At 40.8% G+C, this 21,737-nt stretch overlaps 1 protein-coding gene across 2 annotated transcripts in view; it reads right to left on the bottom strand.

Moving 5' to 3' along the window:
• Positions 1–676: 676 nt before the first annotated feature.
• The window catches only part of LOC101858405 (basic proline-rich protein), a 25,635-nt gene continuing 4,574 nt past the window's right edge, over positions 677–21,737 (bottom strand). For both annotated transcript variants that reach the window (XM_005097231.3, XM_013081881.2), the window contains exons 2-6: positions 14,934–15,095; positions 8,897–8,923; positions 6,763–7,174; positions 3,373–3,411; positions 677–2,989 (exon numbers count right to left, since the gene is read on the bottom strand). In XM_005097231.3, coding sequence (XP_005097288.1) covers positions 2,988–2,989; positions 3,373–3,411; positions 6,763–7,174; positions 8,897–8,923; positions 14,934–15,077 — 624 coding nt within the window. In that variant the 5' untranslated portion in view covers positions 15,078–15,095 and the 3' untranslated portion in view covers positions 677–2,987. The remainder of the gene's footprint in view (positions 2,990–3,372; positions 3,412–6,762; positions 7,175–8,896; positions 8,924–14,933; positions 15,096–21,737) is intronic.

The raw sequence follows: 21,737 nt of genomic DNA on the forward strand, positions 1-21,737 counted from the left end.
TGCGTATCAAGAGATTTTACTATGCCTAACTTATATGTGTACTTAGATTTGATCTTGGGCAACAAACAGAAAATGATCCTCAAGGGTAGCTCCTCCCGCTAAAGAACAAGAAAGAAGATGAAAATAAAACATTTTAGAGAAAAAAAATTTCTGTCGTTATCCGGATTCGAACCCAGGACCTATTGAATGAGAGGCAAACACCATAACCTCTCGACCAGGAGAGCCCCCAGTGTCAATTAAGCAGTGGTGCCAAAAGAAAATCATATTTTGTTCCTGCGGACTAGAATGTATAACTGGAGGAGATAGATTCCTCAAATCTCCCCAACAAAATGCCTGTCATTGTCATGTGGGGACAGGTGAGAAAGTGTTAGCACAGACGACAATTTTCAGTAGAAATAATAAACCATAAAAAGACAATTTAATTAGTTTTAGTAGAGGTTTTATGGCGTTCGCAACTGCATATAAGGTCATTTGAGCGCCAGAAGATTAGAGGTGTTACAAGAAAGTAACAAACATAAAAAAGAAGAAGGAGAGATAAGGACGATAGTGATAGAGATGTTTCATAGGAAAGAAGAAGCAAACCGCACCAGAGCACCCGCCAACCACCCACTAAAAAGAATGTAGAGATCAACAATTTCAACAATATCCCATAACCAAAACAAACGCAAGTCATTAAGAAGATATAATCATTTTTATTGTTGGTATTGTTGATATTGTAAAGCTGTGCAACAATAAAAAAACAACAGTTCAACTAAATTTAGGAAAGACAGAAATAAGTCGCAGAGAATTCCCACACCGTTGCAACAGCAACAACAAAATTGTCATCAATCATCAAGGAATTAGTTGAGATAGTTAATCATAAAGAATAGAGCTAGCAACAAAATACATCATCCTCAGAACAGATGAGTATAAATATATATGAAGAGCACAGGGGGAAAACGACAGTAGTCACAAACTGGAAATTGTGAGGGTGCCAATTTTAAAAGCTTGAGGACTCATACCTTCATATTTGTTTGACAGGTGGCGGTTTATTGTCAAGTATTGAATGGTAACTCTAACAACAATAATCAACCATCAGTTGGACAGAAATACAGTTATGAGTCAATAAATGTTCAAAATTTGTACCCTCGCAATTTCCAGTTTGTGACTACAGTCGTTTTCCCCCTGTAGTCTTCATATACTATCTATATTTATTATATAAATAAGTATGTAAATGAAAAAAAGTTGGGTTTATTTTAAAGAAAAGTTATCACCATCAATATACAATATACATATGAAAGGCAGACCCCCAGATTCTTTAAACACTTTAAAAAACTGTAAAGTAATTTTGCTTATCAAATACTGTCTTTAACACTTTTATTTTAAAAAATCAAAATTTTCAAGGTGCAAAAAGAGGCTTAAAGACTTTGTAAGGGCTACATTCTGTCCCATCATGTACAACAACAGATAGACTGGATCTAACAATCTACGCCCATCCCCCTACGAACTGATAATCCTGTACACAATTGTACATCACAGGCACTCTCACACATATCACAGATATCTCCAAATATAAAAAGACAAAAAACTATTTAAAATAAAGTATGAACTCCTTGCATAATTCCCAAAAATTACAAACATAACACTAAATTAGAGTCAAGCGACAAAAGTTCCACCCTCCCTGGTTAGACTAGAAGAGCTAACCACATAGCGCCGGTATTCAGCATCAGTACACATTAATTTTCAACAACAAATGAGTGTGAAAAGACACAGCACACCCTTGAAATACTGCGAACAACTATCCCTCTGACAGATCAGGCTACAACTTGACAGTCCCCCATCCCCACATAGACTCGCACAAAAAAGTCAGACAGACAAGTGAGGAAATACAAAAATTGTGATGTGACCAGGACAAAAGAGTGAGGCGTATAAGAGAAAATTAGCAGGACAGAGATACATAGTATATAAAAATACAACCCTTGAATCACATTACAGGAAAAAGATACAGAAAAAGCTAAAGCACTAGAAAACAATTCATTTATTGAAGCTCAATTATTTCAAAATTCATATTCATAACTTGTGGCCAAAATGTTTATCATGTCACAATTTTTTTAAAGTTGAATTTTTATTTGTCTTAATCTACAAGGTCCAATGAATATTAGGTGAATTTTCATTTTTACTGAGATTATCTTATTCAAAGTTGAAAATTTAGAAAAAGCTGAAACTGAAAAGCTTTAGGTTGTTTTTTTTTAAAGAAAACGCACCAAAAGCACACTATCTTCTTTCAAAACAAGGTGTCAAAATTGAAAAATTCATTGAATTTAGGCTTTTAAACAATTTTCAAGAACAAAAATATTAAAGGAAGCAATTTCAGGTTCAACTGGTTCAACAACAAGACTGAACCTAATCAGCTACGTTGAGCTCCAGGCATAGATATGATCTGTGACATGGTAGACACTTTGTCAATATACGCTACATGTGGAAAAAAGCAAAGAGAGAAGAGAAAGACATAAAACTGTTCTGAGATAATCACAAGAGGCACTTGGCTCTAGCTTCATTTGCATGATAAAAACTTCTCTGAATAATTAACAAGGTCTCTGTTCTGGTCACCTTCACACAAACAGTAAAATCACATGGGAGGGCTTGCAGTTATATATGTGTGTACCCCAAAGAGGAGGTCTTGATATACACGCAGATCAACACAGATTTATCAATTTAGGACAGAAAATCAGCAGTGTTGATGGACAAAGAAGACTTTCTAGAAAAAACAAAATTAACAGTGAAGTCTACCACACATAATAATATGTGTAGTAAATGTTCTTTACACAATTTAGAGGGAGGGATAAAAAAACAAAAACAACCATCAACATTAGTTTAAAAGGGATACAGAAGACCTTGTGTGACACTTAGACAGGAATGGCCAAGAGGGGATGACATCTCTAGCTGCACTAAATGATCAGGTCAGTAGGCCTATGTCATGCCAGGAGCTGTCTCAGGGGGAATGGAACTCCTGGGGAAAAAAAAAAAAGAATCTTCAGTAACCACAGCATGGCTGGAAGGGAAATGGTGGTTGGATGGCATCAGAGGTGAGTCCTACTAATTTTACTTTTCCTTCACCTTATTGCATGTCCATCTGTTGCTTTAATTTTAATCAGGTTCAAAGAGTCCAAAGCGTGGGAAGGAGGGAGGAAGAAAGAAAAAGAGAGAAAGAAGAGTGTACATTCAGCATGACAACAAATGTTTTCATTTACTTGAGCTGAAAAATTAAAATACACACACACACACTCCCTCCTTCTCTCTCCCTCTCTCTCTGTCTCTCCACGATGACTGCACTACACAATGACCATGATTACATACTACACATACATCAGAACAGAGGAACAAGAAACTTACAATGAGGAGGATATCCCGGGTAGCCACCTTGGGGTGGGGCTGAGGAAGAGAAAAAATACAATCATAAAAAACGAACATCCACAAGTAGAAGTTTCAAAATCAAATCAACCTGTGATACCCATCTGATTATACTGATGGTATAAAAGCAGGTCAATCCAGTACTGTCTCCTCATCAGTACAGTCTCCTCATCATATCATACTTTGCTTACATCCATACAATTCAGACATCCCGGCCTGACTCAAATGCGGTGCTAGTACAGTCGAACCTGTGTAAGACGGCCACCCATTGTCAAGGAGTAAAGTGGCAGTATAAGACAGGTGGCTGTCTTAGGCAGGACTGATCAAGATGAAGAAAAAAACCCATTCCTTCTGAGAAAACAAACCCTTCCTTTCTGAGGTCCCAACCGAAGGTAGTTGCATTGTTGTTGTTGTTTTCGCTGGGTTTTCTTTTCTTTTGTTGCTGCTTTTGTGTACGGGTGACAATAAAACTAAATGTGTCAGACAAGGAGGACCAAGTGCTATGGTAAAACAAACACACGTACTACCACTTGGAGAACAAGTGACACTTCTGCCACAAGTTCATGCTGATGTCCATTGTTACTTTGTTACAGACTGGGTAAACAGTGAACACTCATCGCGCTTTGCAGAAAGCTCTAATCAAAATTCTGAAATGTGCTTCCAAGTTTTTGTCCTCTGGTGTTGCCTTAACACCCCCCCCCCCCCATAGTATCTTAAACCCCCCAAAAATCAATAATCTCCTCCCCTATTCTGTAGTCATATACTTCGCAAGGCTGTTACTCCCACCAAAGACGGTCTTTACTCACACGATGCCGCATTTATTTATGATACGAATGTGCGCAGGTTCAGTGACCGGTCACGATGGTGAGCCAGACAATCTAAAAATCGGACGACGGTCGACGCTTGTATTTACTTTTTTTTTTTCCCCCCCACAAGTGACGGCACAGCGACGAGTCCGAGTATTTATTACATTTTATTTGCACGGTGACATTGTGTTTATACTGCACAACCTGCATGTCACAAATGTTGCGTTATCAGACAACTGCTGGCAAACTTCTCGGTGGTAACGAAAGCGAAAGTAGATCTTGATTTTCCCGATTTAGCCTTGGTGTCACATACGCTTCCGCCTGATGCCATAGCTGCCTATTCGCGTGAAAGTGAAACGTACTCTCCGGATGGGGAAAAGCTGAACGAATAATATCCCGATCGCAACCGGCAAAAATGAACTTACTGACCACATCGGACTTGGTTTTCAAATATTCCAGTTCTGCGATACTGAAACTATTTTGACAAAAGATGGGACTTGAGATAATTAGGTTTACTTGCCCAAGCTGAATCTCGTATTTTTTTGCATTCCAGGATGCATATTTTTTCATGAAAAGTCGTATTCGCGTATTTTCGGCAAAAAATCATACTAAAATACGTAAAATCGTACTGGTTGGCATCTCTGAAGTACCATACTCTTTAATAACAATCTTAATGCCTCACTTTTCCAAACAGAGCACACAGGACGAGTGCAAGTGTGTGCTTTCCAAAGAGGGGGGAATAGGCTTTCATAACGCAAACACAATGCCATACCACTTCTCAAGATGTTTGCTTTTCTGTTTCTATTCTTCTGTCATGCAATCAAGCAAATAAAAATGACTACATCTATTGTATTGTGACTAAAATGCAACAAAAACGCAAGTTATCAAGGCCCCCCTTTAGTTTTCAAGTATGCTTCCCCCCCCTTTCCGGTTCACATAAGCGGGGCCTCGTTTGTAGCGCCCGAGGCGACAAATGGCTGATGACGTCACTCAGTGGAAATTTCCCAGCCGCCGGTCGTTCACCCAGCACGCGCAAATGGCAATGCCGCTTTTTCCCTTAGTTTCTCCCACATTTTTAAAGATTACGCGAAACCATTAAACACAGAAGCATGAAATTTTAATGGAATAAAGAAAAATGGTGCACAACGTATCAGTCAGTTTGACAAATCACAGCTCCGAAAAATCTTCAAAGCGCACCACATCAACCACTTTCGCAAACGTTTTCGACTACTTCTTGGATGGGTACAAAGTTGTCAAACTGCATACTACGAGATTGACCTCTTTTCTGATTGGCTGAAAAGTTTCATTCATATCCATTCACAAAAAGCGGCGTGAGAGCGAGTTGAAGACAACAACCTTTGCGTTAGTGCGTACCACGAATCACCCCCGCTGCAGGGACCAAAAATCGGCAGAACAAAATGCGCTCGGTGGGCATTGCTAATATATACGAATTATATAAATGAAATCTGTTATTATTATCATTAATATTGTTGCAGCGAGTGAATTTTATGCCTCAATAAAGCAAAATGTAACCTTTACAGACTCTTTTTTGTTTTTGTAAAGTGTTTTACGGCGCTCGCAACTGCATAAGGTCATATGAGCGTGCGGGACACACCTAATATTTTCAGTTGGTAGGAAATTTTGAATTTTGCCCGGGTGGCGGCCGAAGCCTACTCTTATCGATTTTAGACCACCAAGGGATCTTTAACGTGCACAACTTGCACACGGGCCCTCCGAGATTTTTCGCCCTTGTCCGAGAAGGCTAGGTGTAGATCTTTCCTACCAGAAGATCAGGGGTGTGGCAGAAAGACAGCAGTGAGGAGGTGCCAAGGAGTAGCAGTAGAAAGGCTGCAGAAAGAGTCAGGAGCCCAGAGGAGGGGCAAAGGAGGTGAGGGGGTGGGGGCAGAAAGTGGAAATGAAAGCAGACAACAGAACATTGCTAGAGAGCAGGAAAAGAGGTGAAAGGAGACAATTTTAGAGAAGAAAATTTTTCCGTCGCTACCCGGATTCGAGCCCGGGACCTTTGAATGAGAGGCCAACACCTTAACCTCTAGGCCACGGGAGCCCCTTACAGACTCTCAAATACTTACATCTGAAAGAGCATTTCCCACAACCCCTGACCCCAACACTAAACTACAAACATCTCCCACATTACTGTGACCCCTAACCCCAAATTCTTATCAAGCATCCATCCACTGGACAGTGACCACTGACCCTGACACTCCCCCCACCTCAACACCCACTCTTACGTCTATAAACATTTCCAAGAGCACTGTGACCTCCACCCCATACCCCAACACTCTTGTTTTTAAGCGTCCATCAATTACATAATGTCGCCTACCCCCCCCCCCCCCCACACACACACACACACACACACATTTCCAAAAACACAGTGAACCATGATCCCTAAAACTCTTGAATTAGAGAATATATATTCATTGACCCTTTCATTTTTATCACAAGCATTCCCTAAAGCACTGTAACCCCCTAACCCCTCCCCCAAACATTTTTCTTCTCACCAGCACCAACATCTCCCATCAGACCAGCACTAGAGTCACCAGCTTACCCTGGAAGGGTCCAGAAGGCGCCGAGCCATGGCCATACGGCACACCGCCAGCCGGGTACTGAGCGGGTGGGGGAACTCCTCCCATTGGATACTGGCCGGGGGGAACTCCCCCAGCAGGGTAAGGGCCCGGGGGGACTCCCCCTGGCGGGTACTGGCCTGGAGGAGGGTATCCCCCCGCCGGATAGCCCCCAGCGGGGTAACCAGGCTGATGACCCGGGTAGGCCCCATGGGGAGGATGCGCAGCTGCCCCCGCCGGATAGGCCCCTGGTGGGTAAGCAGCGTTTGGGGCCGGGTAGCCACCGGGTACACCGCCCGGAGGATAGTGGCCAGCTCCGTGCTTGCCTGGCTTGCCATGTTTACCATGCTTCCCGGCCTTGACAGGAGGATACCAGGCGGGCCCGCCTTGCCATGGCTAGGGAGAGAGACAAATTGCATCAATGAGTGGTCATTTGAATCATTCACAAATTTGCTATTTCATTTTAGCTGAGCTAAAAAAGTCTGGAGCAAATAACATGATACAGGAAGAGGCACAACTAAGGAAAAACGTTTTCATCTCTTGTAATACTGAATGAGACACAAGATTTACACTTACCCGCCACACATTAACCTCTTTGTGACACAAGGTCACTTCATACTTCACTGTGCACAGTTTGGATCCATCCCCAGGGTCAAAGAGTAGCGTTAGAATTAGACCTGGTTTGTAAATACTACCAACTATCTCTAAAAGGAAAAGATTTCTTTGTATGGAAATAATATCGTTGAATGTGAATCTGCAATAAGCTTTACGATGTGCACCTTACAGAATCAGTATGCCAAATACAAACTATGATGAACAGCATTTGTCATCCTGATCTTCATGCTTCGCAAGGCATGACAAATGCCCTAGGTCACAGAAAAATTTCCTTCCTACAACATATAAGAAAAAGTGATAAACGGCATATATAATAATACCATATTGGTCATGAGAAGGTTAGAATAAACATTTAATAATTTCACATTTTGATCCCATGGTCTCTGAAATGTCCGTTTCTCTGCCTCATGATAAAACGATATTCTTAACAATGAAGTTGGCATTAATATCACCTTATAAACAGCCTCAGTTCAACCTTTCAAGTACCTGTCAGTGACATCTGAAGAAATTACCAACTCGTCTTTGAAGCTAACTTTGCAAAACAAAACACATGAAGCAAGTACTTTATGTCAACTTTACTTTAGTCGAGGGGAATGAAGAAGAGTTATTACAAAGAAAGCAATATTTCAACTTGCCCATAATACTTCAACATTTGTTTCTTTTACATTTACAGTCTAAGTCTTCATATCTGCCTTTTAAAACATTACAGAACCTGTTTCTACGGCCATATATATAGTCAAATGGTGTGACAACCCCTTGAATTATTGTGGAAAAGAGAAACGAAAATGAAGGTTTCAGATTTCAAACAGGGACAATGAAAAGACAAACAAAACTGTTTGCCCCCATGTCATTCCTCCCACTTTCAGCTTTTTCTTAAATGACAGGCTCATATATACTATCTGCTTGATATATGAGACAATCCACTACATCCTCTTGAATGAGTCATCTTTCAATTTATTTCAAAGTATAAAAAAAAAGAACTTATGACTGAGGGGAAGTTAAGGAGAAAGTTAATCGAAAAGTACTAATCACAACCATATGCAAGAGGGAGAAACAGGCTTGAAATGGATGAGGTTATGGGTAAAGGCACAAATTTTATCAGGATTCATTAACAGTCGGGTAAAGAATATGTCTATTGTCTTTTGGTAGGTAACAGAAACTAACTTTCAAAAGTAGCTGTATGACAAATTTATCTATTTCATAAGGAAGGCCTACGTCTCCTTAGGATTTTAAAAGTATTCTTTCAACTCTCAGTCATTTTTTAAGAAAGTGCGGCCATATTAATATATCAGAATATTGTGAAATTCGTTAATTCGGTGCAACGCCATGTTTGGCAGATAATAAAACAGTACAAAATGCACCAAGTACATGTATCCCCACATTGTCACACACACACACACACACACACACACACACACACACACACACACACACACACACACACACACACGTACACACATATGAATATACACCAACTTCCACATAAGAGAGAAATGCACTTACGGGAACAGTTCCATGGGCGATCATCCCCTGAAAAACAAGAAAAACAATACTTTGAACAAACAAGAAGTTGAGAACAAGAGAGAGGGACGTTGACAGGAGATTCTTGACACAAGTCATTAGTATTTTCTTTATCACAAACCCTCAACATCCTTTTCACCATATTTCAATAATAATAATATTTTGTCCGTCAATCTCTGATGACAACCAATACACCCATAGAGGAGAATATTCCTCCAACAAAATAGAAGAATAAGATGAATTAAAGTTTAGATGATTTGTGGTTGTTGCCAATGAGACCAATTCTGGCTGAGAAAATCTTGCAACATTTTGAACATTTGAAAGCTTCACTTCCACTTGCGGATGAGGATGTGTGCAGCTTGCGAGCTTCTCTCTTAGTTTCAGTATTTCTTATTTGTGAAGCCTCATAAGATTTGCTGCTCACTGTGACTGCTGTTCTCCAGCTGGGCCTGTCAGGAGCTAGGCTCCCCCAAGTTGAAATATTTATATTGAAGTCCTTCAGAGACATTTTCAGGGTGTCTTTGTAGTGCTTTTTTGGTGCTCCAACCTGATGCTTCCCTGAGGAATGTTCAGAATAGAATACTGCCTTTGGCATTCTGAAATAAGGTATTCTTACAACTTGGCCAGCCCAGAGAAGTTTAGAGTCCTTTTCAGCTTCAAAAACAGACTTTCTGCATTTTCTCTGGAGAACTTAGGTGTCTGGTATTTATCCTGCCATTTGACGCCAAGAATCCTCCTGAGGCAGTTCATATGGAAACGATTAAGCATCTTGGCATGGCTTTGGTACACCGTCCAGGTCTCGGCATCATACAACATGGTCGGGAGGATTGTAGACATTCAACTTCGTTTCTGTGTGAATGCCACAGAAGTCCTGAACCCTTACTGTAAGTCTTCTAAAGGGTGCATTAGCTTTATTTATTTATATGTAAAGCTATTTTTGTATCGATGTGAGCATATAAAGCTATCAACATTGTTCAGTGTATATATGTACTTTTATTTTAAGAGGGACCTTTTCACTACAACCTACACAACTTGCATAAGACAAGTCAAGGCAACTGGGTGTTTGGCGAGACTGCCCCTCACCCAGAACAAAGAGTGAAGGAGAGTGTTTTCACTCCCAACACATATGTCTAGGGCATGGCGAGCGATTATAAATTCGGGGGGTTGACTGAAATGTCTTTGATTAATCATTCGAAATGCATCCTTCAGAGGTTTCTCACTACTAGTGTTTGTATGACTGTAATGTTCAGTTAGGCCTATGATGCACAACAAGCCTGAATGCTGTAGAATACTAGATAGGCACTAGAGATCAACTGCACTCAACTGTGAATAGAATCACTAGAGAAAAGTCTCTCAGAATATTTGATGTCATCGATGCATTTTCTGAGTTGCAACAAATGACAATCAGTCAGGAGTGGTCACTTGGAAAGCCAGATGGCTGAGCACTCTTCCCTATGACGACCACCAACAGATTCTTCTTTTCTGTTCCCGACTAGTGCACACTAGAGCTGTGCCCATTCGACTTTACTATTCGACATTCATGATTTTTGCACTATTCACCACAGCTATTCGAAGTGTGGCAGTATTCGAAGCGTGGCAGAGCCATTTGAATGCCGTGTGATTTTTTAAAAAACAGATCATGAATTTTCATTTCATTCTTCTCAAACGTAGAAAAATAGGAGCACAATACATCTAAAATCATAAAGATAAATGTATAGAAATACTCTTTATTTGATGGTTACGAGACAGAGTGATAAGAGGAGCCTACAAGAGTTATAAAACAATCCTTTAGAGAATATCTCTTTCTACGGTATTCAATATTCACTCGTCACTCTATGGACAGCTCAAGCAAGGGCACTTGACTCTTGAAGTGCAGCAAATGTTTTTTCCATGAAGTTAGATCTAGCTGTCACAATGAGCTCCCCTAACCCTACTCGAAATTCGAAGCGTTATGAACGGTGATGTGATGTTAACACGTTGCACTGTCTGCGTGCACGCGACAACAACACACGCTCGCTCAGTGACTGGTGTCGAACAGTGTAAGTCAGATCTAGACTATGACAATATAAAAAAAAAAACGATTAGACAGCACTTCGAATTGCGGAAGTTAGATCTGGGCATATCTTATATGAGAAAAAAAAATTCGACGGCGCTGTGAATAGCAGAAGTTAGATCTTGGCTTATATCACAAATAAGAAAGTATGATTCGACGGCGCTTCGAATTGCGAAAGTTAGATCTGGGCTTATCTTATATAAGAAAAAAACATTCGACGGCCCTGTGAATAGCAGAGTTTAGATCTGGGCTTATCATATATATGAAAATACGATTCGACCTCGCTTTGAATTGCAGAAGTTATGTCTGGGCTTATCAGATATAAGAAAAAACCATTCGGCTGTGCTGTGAATTGCTCGCGAATGTAGAATAGCGGAACTTAGGTCTGGGTTTATGCTTATTATATATAAGAAAAAAACATTTGACGGAGGTATTCGAAAGTCATGAATAGTGAGCTCACGCTTCGAAGCTTCGATGATTTTTTGTTTCCTCAAAATCGCACAGCACTAACGTACACTAGAACAATGTACGTGAATCGGTCTTTCTACTATTTTTCACCCCTCATTCAATGCCTTTTATAGTCATAAGGATTTGTGGAATCCTTTATAAACGTCACGTTTCGTCACATTATTGGAAAAAGCGACATAAATCCTCCACTCCTAAAGGGAGATCACTAAAATATATTGGAAATGAGATGGTTACATCCCTTTTCCCCATTGCGCAGGTTTACATAAACACATCTCTGTGTAAACACATGCTTAGGAGCCCTCCCAAGCACTGTGAGTTTTGGCAAAGACTACTGTACAACATTTAATGTGGACTGAGATCTGATCCAGGGTGAAAATGGTTACAAGTCCTTCAGCCTTATCTCTTGACTATTGATGCCACACAATTTTAAATAATAATAATAATAATAAGTGGCATACTTTTGACTTCATTTACCTTCACAGAAATCAGATAATCAAGAAGAAAAAATTGGGAAACGGAACCAAAAATACAACCCCCCCCCCCCAGTCCTGAAAGACAAGAAGTTCAAGAAGCTTTCAAAGAGAATGAAGAAAGGCAGGATTTTCAAATCGAACACTTACGCTGGATAGAACATGACAATCTGTGCCCTGTAATTTGTAATGCTGATGCTATCTTGGACCACAAGTTTGAATTATCAAGGATCACTTCATTGCCATTCTCCCTACTGCTCACACCTCTAATATAATTAACTAAAGAATCTGTGTTGTCAAATTACAGTGGAAACCTGATATAACAGGGATGATGGGAGTAGAGAAAATGTCCTGTTGTATCCGATCCCTGTTAAATCAGAAAAGCAAAGGAAAGTAGGCATTTGTGGACTAATCCAGCTGTACTTATTCATGGGTAGTTTCCCTTGCCACAAGTACCCACGAATAGGGGTTTTGGCACCAACTTTCGCCTTGCCCCCTTAAACCACATCAGAAGAGCTTGGTCCACAGCATCTGCGTCGGGTAGTCTCATGTTCTTTCGTCCATTGGAGTATGCTGCCACCAGCTTCTCTCTATCCTTGATAATGGTGTGAATCGACCCTTGTGGAATGTCGAACTGACGACAAATCTCTGCCTGTGGAGCTTGCTTTTTGTCAACAGCCTGGATTATTTCGTATTTTTGTCAATTGAAAGGCATTTTCTTTAGCGCTTGACATCTTTGGTGACACACTATGCGTGCGTGTTGCTAGGTTTCAGGCGAGATCGAAGTCTGCAGCACACCGCAGCCCTCTCTCGCTTCACACGCTGCGTGTGCTTGCAGTGGCATGGCTAGCGTGGGCTTGCTCCATCACTGCGTTACTCTGTCTCTCTGTCTCTCTTACTTTTTACTCATTGTTAACGAGCCTTTGTCCCTGCTATATCCGGTTGGGCTCCGATGAGGCCCTGTTATTGCCGATAACTTTTAATAGAGACAGAGAGTAGGAAAAAACGGGGATTTAAAAAACCCCTGTTATTACCGGATCCCTGTTATTACCGGGCCTGTTATATATGGTTTCCACTGTAGTTGTTAAATCTTATTGTTGAATCAAAACAATTTTTGACAATAAGTCAAAAAGGCGGCTGTTTCAACCCAGCCAGTCAAGGTAAACAATAGGGCTGGATCCTGCTCGTCAAATTTGAGAGTGGCGATTCGCAATTCAGTCGGCTTCAATGAATCGCGAGTACGCGAGCACTCGTGGAGCTGTGGCGGAACACTGACTGAAACGGAACAGTGTCATATCAACGCCTCTTGGCGAGCGCGAGTCCCACTCTTGTTGTTCCGCCATCCTCTCTGCCCCACACCCTTTGTTGCGCTGCTCTATCAACTGACCTCAATTAGTGACCCCCATAACCCCCCCCCCCAACCCCACCATTCGCTAAAACAATGGCTCCATAAAATTCCCTGTCTATTGGTTGGACCCCGTTCATTTTGTTTTAATAGGGGGGTTGGACTATACCATCTTTTGTAAAATAAGGGGAGCCATACTAAGTGTTCCGTTCCGTTCTTGCGCTCGTGACTCAACTCAGCAGTAGGTTAAACAAGCCACAAGGTGGTGACAGCGACAGGGGAGTGAATCAGGAATCGTTTGGCAATACTGTTCCGCGTTCCCCTGAAGTGAATCGTGAATCGCGTTCCGCAGGAAAGAGTGGCGATTCAGTTCCGTTCTCGCGCTCGTGACCCAACCCTAGTAAACAAGAATAACATTAGACATTGAGAAGCAAACCAAACTGTGGAACACATCCTTCAGCAGTGCAAGCTGCAGAGGGTTCTGAGAAAGCAATGTGGCGAATCCCATTGACACTACAAGAGAAGCTGTGCAAAGCGACAGAAGAACTGGGCAGGACAGCCAAATATAAGACTGATTCCAGACTTCAAGTGTGAGGCCATCGAGAAGAAGAAAACAAGGACCACATCTCAGCAGGGCACTCTTGACAAAATGTTTATCTCAACAGAGAATCAAACCCATGTCTTAAATTAGCAATGCCAATTGGGTTTCCGCGCGTGGCGAAATTTTGGTCCCCTATCGGGTGAAATTTTGGACCCGGTCAGAACATACGTGACTAACATTCTCAAACTCGGTCTGCTCTATTTTTGGATCGATGTGAATGAAACTTGGCAACCAATCAGAAAATAGGGCAAACTAATGACATGTGGATGTTGAAGTTTGTACACATTAATTAACCTATACTTTTGGTGTCAGAAACACTTTCGTTTCGGGTATACCGAAAACTATTACTATAAGGAGCTTGATTTTCAACATCAAGAAAGTAAGAGGTCTATCTTTCCTCTAGAGTGTCCTCAAATTTGAGTGTTCTATGTCAAGTAGTTGTTTAGACTCTATCATAAATGAACCACTACCCCCCATCCAAAGCGGCTTCGCACAGAGACTGACCATTTTCCCCTCACTCTCTCGGCAAATGTATGTGACCAACAAATCCCTGCATGACTATTCCGAGCCCATTCATTTGAAACTTGAAACAGGGCAATGGCTGCGCGCACATCTGGTTGTTTTTCTCTTTGTTCCCCGGTAACATCACAATCGGGTATTCCGAAGCAAGATTATCTCGCCTCGGGGTGTTCGCGTCTCAAAGGGGGAAAAAAAGGGTTTTTAATTGTATGGCATGCTGAATTGAATTAAATTATACTTCATGGTAGGCATGGTCTAAAGTCATCAAAGAAAGTTTTGCCATTATTTAGTCACGCTGCCAACATATTCTTAAAGATCCCAGGTTGTGATAGAATACTATAAATAAAATGTTCTCATCCTGACACCACTTTTTCACAAAAATAATAACTAACAAAATAGTACGAATGGTTAGTAAATCTGACAGCAGAAAAGATTTCTCCACCCAAAAACACATTGGTAGCCAAATTTAAAAAAGGGTTAAAGCGAAAAATTAAATTTTCATTGGCACTGCTACTTAAATGGGCAAGGCTTACAAGAGTCTTATAACTACAATACAATCATACCTTTTTGTGCTGCTTTTTCCACTTCTTTCTCATTTTCTTGTCATGTTTTGGAAGATGACGCCATTCATCATCAGAAGATTCACTGGAAGATGAACTTGATGATGAAGAGGATGAGTGCTTTCCATGCTTGTATTTCTTTCCCATCTTGTTTCTTTTAACTCTCTGAGAAAGATTTCATAAATATGGAATAATGGACTGTAAAGGTTACAAGTTGAGCAATCATTTAGATTTGCAAATATTATTCATCTTTGCTGGATTTGGGTACTAAGGTAAGGGTTAGAGTAGGGTTAAGGTAAAGTTTAGATATTATAGCGCCTACCTAACCTATCCTTATATCTAATTACCTAGGCCGAATCTTACAAATGCGAGAATAAAACATGTGATCTTGACCTAGACCTAGCCTACCCAAAAGGAGACTCCTCTGAGTTAGGCCTACTTCTAAAATTCCAAATTCCATGATCTGATATGTTTATGGTGGGGTGGGGAAGCATGGGTGTGTGTGTGGGGGGGGGGGGGGGGGGGGGTTCCTTCGCAATAAAAATAAAAAAAGATTAAGAATCCTTCTGGTTTATTTTTACCTCCTCTAATTCTAAATTGCCCTTCAACTCTTTCAAAAAAACAATATACATACAACACGATCTAATCAATACAGGGAGGGTATTTTTATAGAAGACTCCCGTCTCGCGGCTGCTATCCATGCCGGTTTGGCTATCTTTCTTGTTTATGCATGCTTTTATTAAGAGTCAGGGGGGGGTTCTTCAGGGAAGTTTTTTAATGCCAAAAATCGTGCTCAGGGCCCTAAACCCCCCCCCCCCTCCAAGCTACAAAATAACACCTTGTACGAGACAGGAGAGACTTTACAAATTTACCCAAAACAGATGCTACACAGTCATGGCCCCTTCGATGAACACGGCTCTGACTTTCTCTACTTCTAGCTCCTCTATATTATATCCACTATGCCATGCCATGCCACCAAGTTTCAGTTGACAGGAGCAGTCTATCACCCTATTTGATTGACTCCGATATCACCCACAGTTGCATACATTAACAATTAACATATGGCTAGCCGCGTGATTCAACCGCCTAAGTGACAAAATTTCCGAAAATCACTTTTTTGATCCCTTTATGCAGTGCAGCCTTTGATACACCTGATGTTAAAATCCCGAGCTTCAAAGATTACTGCAAAGTGTATCAATCCTTCAGTAAATCAATCGCCTATATCACACTAGTCACAATTTCCACGTGATTCAACTGCCCAAGTGCAAGTTTTGCAGCCCGGTGGCGCATGGGCGGTTGAATCACGCAGATTCAGCGGCTTGTTGAGGTGTTTATCTGTCGCGTAGACAGTGTGACCAACACGACTGTGGCCTTTGTCACAATAGACTGGAGGGTAACATCAAAACAAAGTGCTTCCTTTGTTAACTTGGACTCAGATCGAAGCCTATCGATAAGCTAGCCAAAAGATGTTGTGAAGGCAGTTTGCGTAATCTATCACTAGGTTTGGTAGTGTAGTTGAGAAATAGCAAGATGGCATCAAAGAATATGTTAATACTGACTCGACCCAGTATGTTAATTGTGGCAAAAGCTTCTGACGAATGAATTTTTTAAAGCCAATGATTGACAGCTAAGGGGAGCTTATTTCACATTCGGTACAACTAGTGGAAGGAAAATATTTTTATCGCATTTAGTTTTAATTTAGTATGGGGTTTTACGGCGCTCGCAACTGCATAAGGTCATTTGAGCGCGTGAAACAAGTTGGTTTTTGCTCAACGTTTCATTTCTCGGCTTGATACTGGTCAATATTTCGATTTTTAAAATTTTTAAACGCTAAAAATCAAGTGTAAATAGGCTTTAGATTTAAATTTAAAACAACTTTCTAAATAACACTTTAAAATTTTCGAAAAATCTTTTTCATAACTTTCCATAAAGGCCAATGGCTTTTATAAAATCTCAAATTCTATTGGGAACAATGACAGAAAAAATAAAAATATCTTGTAATTTTGTGCTCTTAAAGTATTTCCTTCGGGTCTTTAGACATTCGGTTAAAATGTGTCTAATGGTAAAATCTGTGTCGCATCAGACACAGAACGGCTTCTCATCTCCCTGAAGGAGGTATTCGTGTGTTACGGCTGTGTGTCCAATGCGTAATTGAGTAAAAATGACTTCGTCTGTTCTGAAGAGGCCCAAAGGATTTCGCGGTCCCAGTTTGGGTTTAATATTGTGGAATTTGCTACCTGTCTGTTTTTTCTAGTGGCTCTCTGACAGACTGGAGGTGTACTTTTTACTTTTTTTAAAAAGTCAGTCTGTGGGAGAGTGTTCATCGTTGATCCCAACAGAAGGGATAAGGATTTCTTCCCCAGGTCATCTACCTGCTCGTTTCCTCGGATGCCCACAAGGCTAGGTATCCATGCGAACACGATATTTTTCCCTGTTTCATTTAAGGTATTTTCTGTTGTAGCCTAACCAATTTTGGGTGTAGGGGTGTGTAGTTTGTGAGTGAGGTAATGCAAGACAGAGAGTCAGAAAGGATAAGGAAAGATTTGTTAGGAGAATTTTCTACGGAGTCCAGTGCCATGCCAATGGCAGTGACCTCCGCAGAGAAAATGGAGGCTTCAGGATGGAGTCTCCTCTGATGTGTACTGTTTGAAGATAGGGCTGCGGTGCCCACATCATTGTCTTTTTTGGAGCCATCTGTGAAGACAAGCTCCGAACGGGTATTTTTCTATAAGTATTTTTGTATTCTGCTTAAAATGTTTTGGTGTTTGCGCTTGCTTTGTTGTGTGTGGTCAGCTCTGTCCCCGTTGGACTATGCTATTGTGCGGCCACGGCGCGGCCGCGTTTTTACGTGTAATTCAGCAACATTTGCATAATTTTGGATTTCCCGCGTTTTTTCATGTTTTTTTCCATATTTACACAAAACAAAAAAACTAACACCTCGCCATGTGACTAAAGGGAAGTAATCATCGTAATAAGTCTCATTTAATTGACAAGTTGGTTATTTCCCTTGTTAGAAGAACAGATCTTGGTTATGGGCTGGGATTTTGTTCCTTGAGCATGTTCAATTTTTCAATCCATTAAAAGTTGAACTTGTTCTCATGTCTGCTGATGTTTCATGTTTGACAGGTGTCCCTTATTTAGTAATGTACCAGCATCAGAGGTCCAGATGTCCTTTTTTTCTCTTTTTTTCATCATTTTTCTTTCCTCTATAGATCTAGATCTACAGCTGAAAGTTAGAGATTATAATTTTTGGTTGTTGTTTTTTTCTGACTGATGGGTATTGTTTTCTTTCCAAATACAAAACAAATTACTGATACTGATATGTTCTGTTTTCTATTTTTCTGTGCATAAAACATGAAAATCATGAAAATTCGTGTTGAAAAAGTGCAAAACATGTTGTGAATGGTGTTACTGTAACTTGCATAATTTTTGCATAATTTTGCTTTTTTTGTGCATAATTTGGCCATCTAAATTTGCATAATTCTACGGGAACAGTCAGCTGTAAGTCTACTTTTGCCTTGGTGAGGTGCCACGGAGGGAGGTCGGGGAAAAGAAATTGTTGGATGTCTTGTTTGGACAAGTGTATGTTTTTGAGGTCTTCAAGGATTCTGAGGCCGAAGGGTTTGATGAGTCTTTCGGTTTTTTAAAATTTGTTTTTATGGCTTCTGGGTTTGTTTTAAAAATGCAGTTCAGCGCTGGATTCTGTGGTGCTGAGCTCTGTTTAATTGCATATTGTAGTGAAAGTTGTGTGCGTCTGAGTGTGAGTGATGGTATGTTTGCCTCGGCCTGGAGGCTCTCCACCGGAGAAGTGCGGAAAGCCCTAGAGCAAGGCGGAGTCCTTGGTTTTGCACTGGGTCTAGCATTTTTAGGATGTGTGGTTTTGCCGATTCGTAGACCTGACAGCCATAGTCAAGCCTGGATCGGACAAGGGAGATGTAAAAGTGGAGAAGGTGTTTTGAGTCCCCGCCCCACTCCGGATGCGATAGAATTTTCAAAGCGTTTAACACTTTCTGGAACCTCACACGTAGGTCTTTGATGTGTGGTATGAATGTGAGTTTTTTGTTGAAAATAACGCTGAGGAAACGAGCCCGGTCCTGGATGGGAATCCTTTCCACATATAGTGTCAAATCTGGCTGCAGTACACGTCTGCCTGTTCGACAGAAGTGTACTGCAACTGTCTTTGACGGGGAAAACTTGAAACCGTTATGGTTTGCCCACTTTTCGAGTTTGTGCAGCTGCCTTTCCATAGATCTTAGATGAGGATTTTTTGAACCGCAGCATACCAAAAAGTCGCCAACGTATAACGAGCCGTCTATGCTGTTTTGGAGGGTTTTTACAATGGAATCTATCTTGATTTCAAATATGAGAAGAGAAAGGATGCTTCCTGGGGGACTCCTTCCTCCTGTTGGTGGGGATCTGAAAGGGAGGGTCCGACACGCACCTGGAAGGAACGGTTCTTCAAGAAATTGTCAATGAAGGCAGGGAGGTGACCGCGTATGCAGAGTGTGTGCAGGTCTTTGAGAATGCCATACTTCCAGGTAGTGTCAAAGGCTTTTCCTAGGTCGAAAAAGATGACGATCATGTGGCCTCCTTCGGCAAATGTCTCGCGTATGAAGGTCTCCAGGCAGACAGGTGTCGAGTTTTCCTGAATCCGCACTGGAGACCGCTCAGCGAGCCCGTCGTCTCCAGAAACCACATGAGTCGCCTGTGGATAATTTTTTCTATAAGTTTGTACAGACAGTTCGTTAGTGCTATTGGTCTGTAATTGGATGGGTGTGTGTGGTCTTTGTTTGGTTTGGGTATTGGAATGACAGTGGCGAGACGCCAAGACTCCGGAAAGGAGTGCGACCGCCACATGTCGTTGTATATGTCTAATAGGAGTGTAGGTGTTTCTGTGTCTAATGATCTGGTTGTGGATGTCATCCGGTCCCGGAGCTGTATTGCCCAGGTCCGAGATGCACGATGTTAGTTCATCTAATGTGAAGTCTGCGTTGTTGTTGATGTTTTGAAAGGTGGTGTTGTAGTTTGCTTGGATGAGTTTTTGGCGAGAGATGTAGCTATTGTGTTCAGGGTTGGGTTGACTTAAATCAGGTTGATTTAAATCAGTTGATTTTTTTTATTTAAATCAACTTGATTTTTTGATAAAAATCAGTGATTTAAATCACTTTTTAAAAAATTTATTTTTATTCAGTTTTTACATATTTCAACATTCAGAATTCCCTTCCTTGGTTTCATAAAATAGATATAAGGTTAAGTAGACTAATATAATCATGTTTAAAAGTCTGCTTTCCCATCTTTCACTGTAAAATAATACAGTATTCAATTTACTTTTTTTTCCATAATTGAAATCAAAGCTGGGTTGATTTAAATCAGTTGATTTTTTTTATATTTCAATCAACTTGATTTTTAAAATAAAAATCTGTGATTTAAATCACTTTTTAACAAATGTATTCAGTTTTTACATATTTGAACATTCAGAATTCCTTTCCTTGGTTTTATTAAACAGATAAGGTTTAGTAGACTAATATAATATGCTTAAAAGTCTGCTTTCCCCCCTGTCACTGTAAAATAATACAGTATTCAATTGACTTTTTTTTATAATTGAAATCAGGGTTGGGTTGATTTAAATCAGGTCGATTTAAATCAGTTGATTAAAAAAAAATTTTAATCAACTTGATTTTAAAAATAAAACTCAATGATTTAAATCACTTTTAAAAAATGTATTCTGTTTTTACATCTTTAAATATTCAGAATTCCTTTCCTTGGTTTTATAAAACAGTATACAGTAGTCTCCGCCTAAGATCCCGGTGCTCGGGAGCAAGGAAATGCGGGATCTTAGGCGAACCGGGATCTTAACAGATGAACCCAGGGAAGAATCTATGGCGACTCATGATAAGGCTCACAATCGATAAAATGGTCTCCCTCCACTCTAAGATGAACTGGCGTGCCCCCTTGGTGGGTTTATGGCATATGGCGAGCGAAGAGTGGTTAACTTTGATGACCTATCGCAGTGCATAGGGGCATGAGGCGAGCCTTTTTCACTTATTATCCTATCATGAGTCTCAAGATCTACGCTTTTCCAGATACCCCTCCCCTTTACCTGTCATAAATTTACAGCTTTCCATCTCTGACTGAGCCCCCCCCCCCCAAACCGCCTTTGTCGTTACACACCATTACGTTGTGAACACACCAATTAAAATTCAGTCTGTCTCGCAAATTCGGGAGTAGAGACAGGTGCTAATGGTCGAGGAAGAGTTCACAGTTCAATGTGATCCCGCCTGGAGCGAACGTGTAGGCCCTACCCACCCAGCGAGTGATGTAAGTTTAGGGGGATAGCTCAGGTGTGAGTGCGATGTTCGGGGAAAACAAACGTGTCGGTCAGTTCACACTCCAGTGTGATCCCGTCTGGGGAAAACATTGCATCGCTTCATCGAGTTTTACAACGTGTATGTGATCACATTCCTGATAGTCGCTGATCTTTGACGCGACTGACATTTTATATTGATCTCAACTTTTCACTCTTGGTTGATCGGTTGTCCTGCCCGCGTTTTTGTTCCGCAAATTATGATCTGAAATGCGGGATCTTAGCCGAATGTTGACCTTCAGAGTGAATCAGAGCGGGATCTTATGGGTGACTTTTGTATAGTAAAAATTTTGTTTTCTTAAAACAGCGGGATCTTAAGCGAACCGGGATCGTAAGCGGTGGGATCTTAGGCGGAGACTACTGTATAAGGTTTAGTAGACTAATAAAATCATGCTTAAAAGTCTGCTTTCCCCCCTGTCACTGTAAAATAATACAGCATTCAA

The sequence above is a fragment of the Aplysia californica genome, unplaced genomic scaffold, assembly GCF_000002075.1.
Source record: "Aplysia californica isolate F4 #8 unplaced genomic scaffold, AplCal3.0 scaffold00150, whole genome shotgun sequence".
Taxonomy (NCBI): Eukaryota; Metazoa; Mollusca; class Gastropoda; order Aplysiida; family Aplysiidae; genus Aplysia; species Aplysia californica.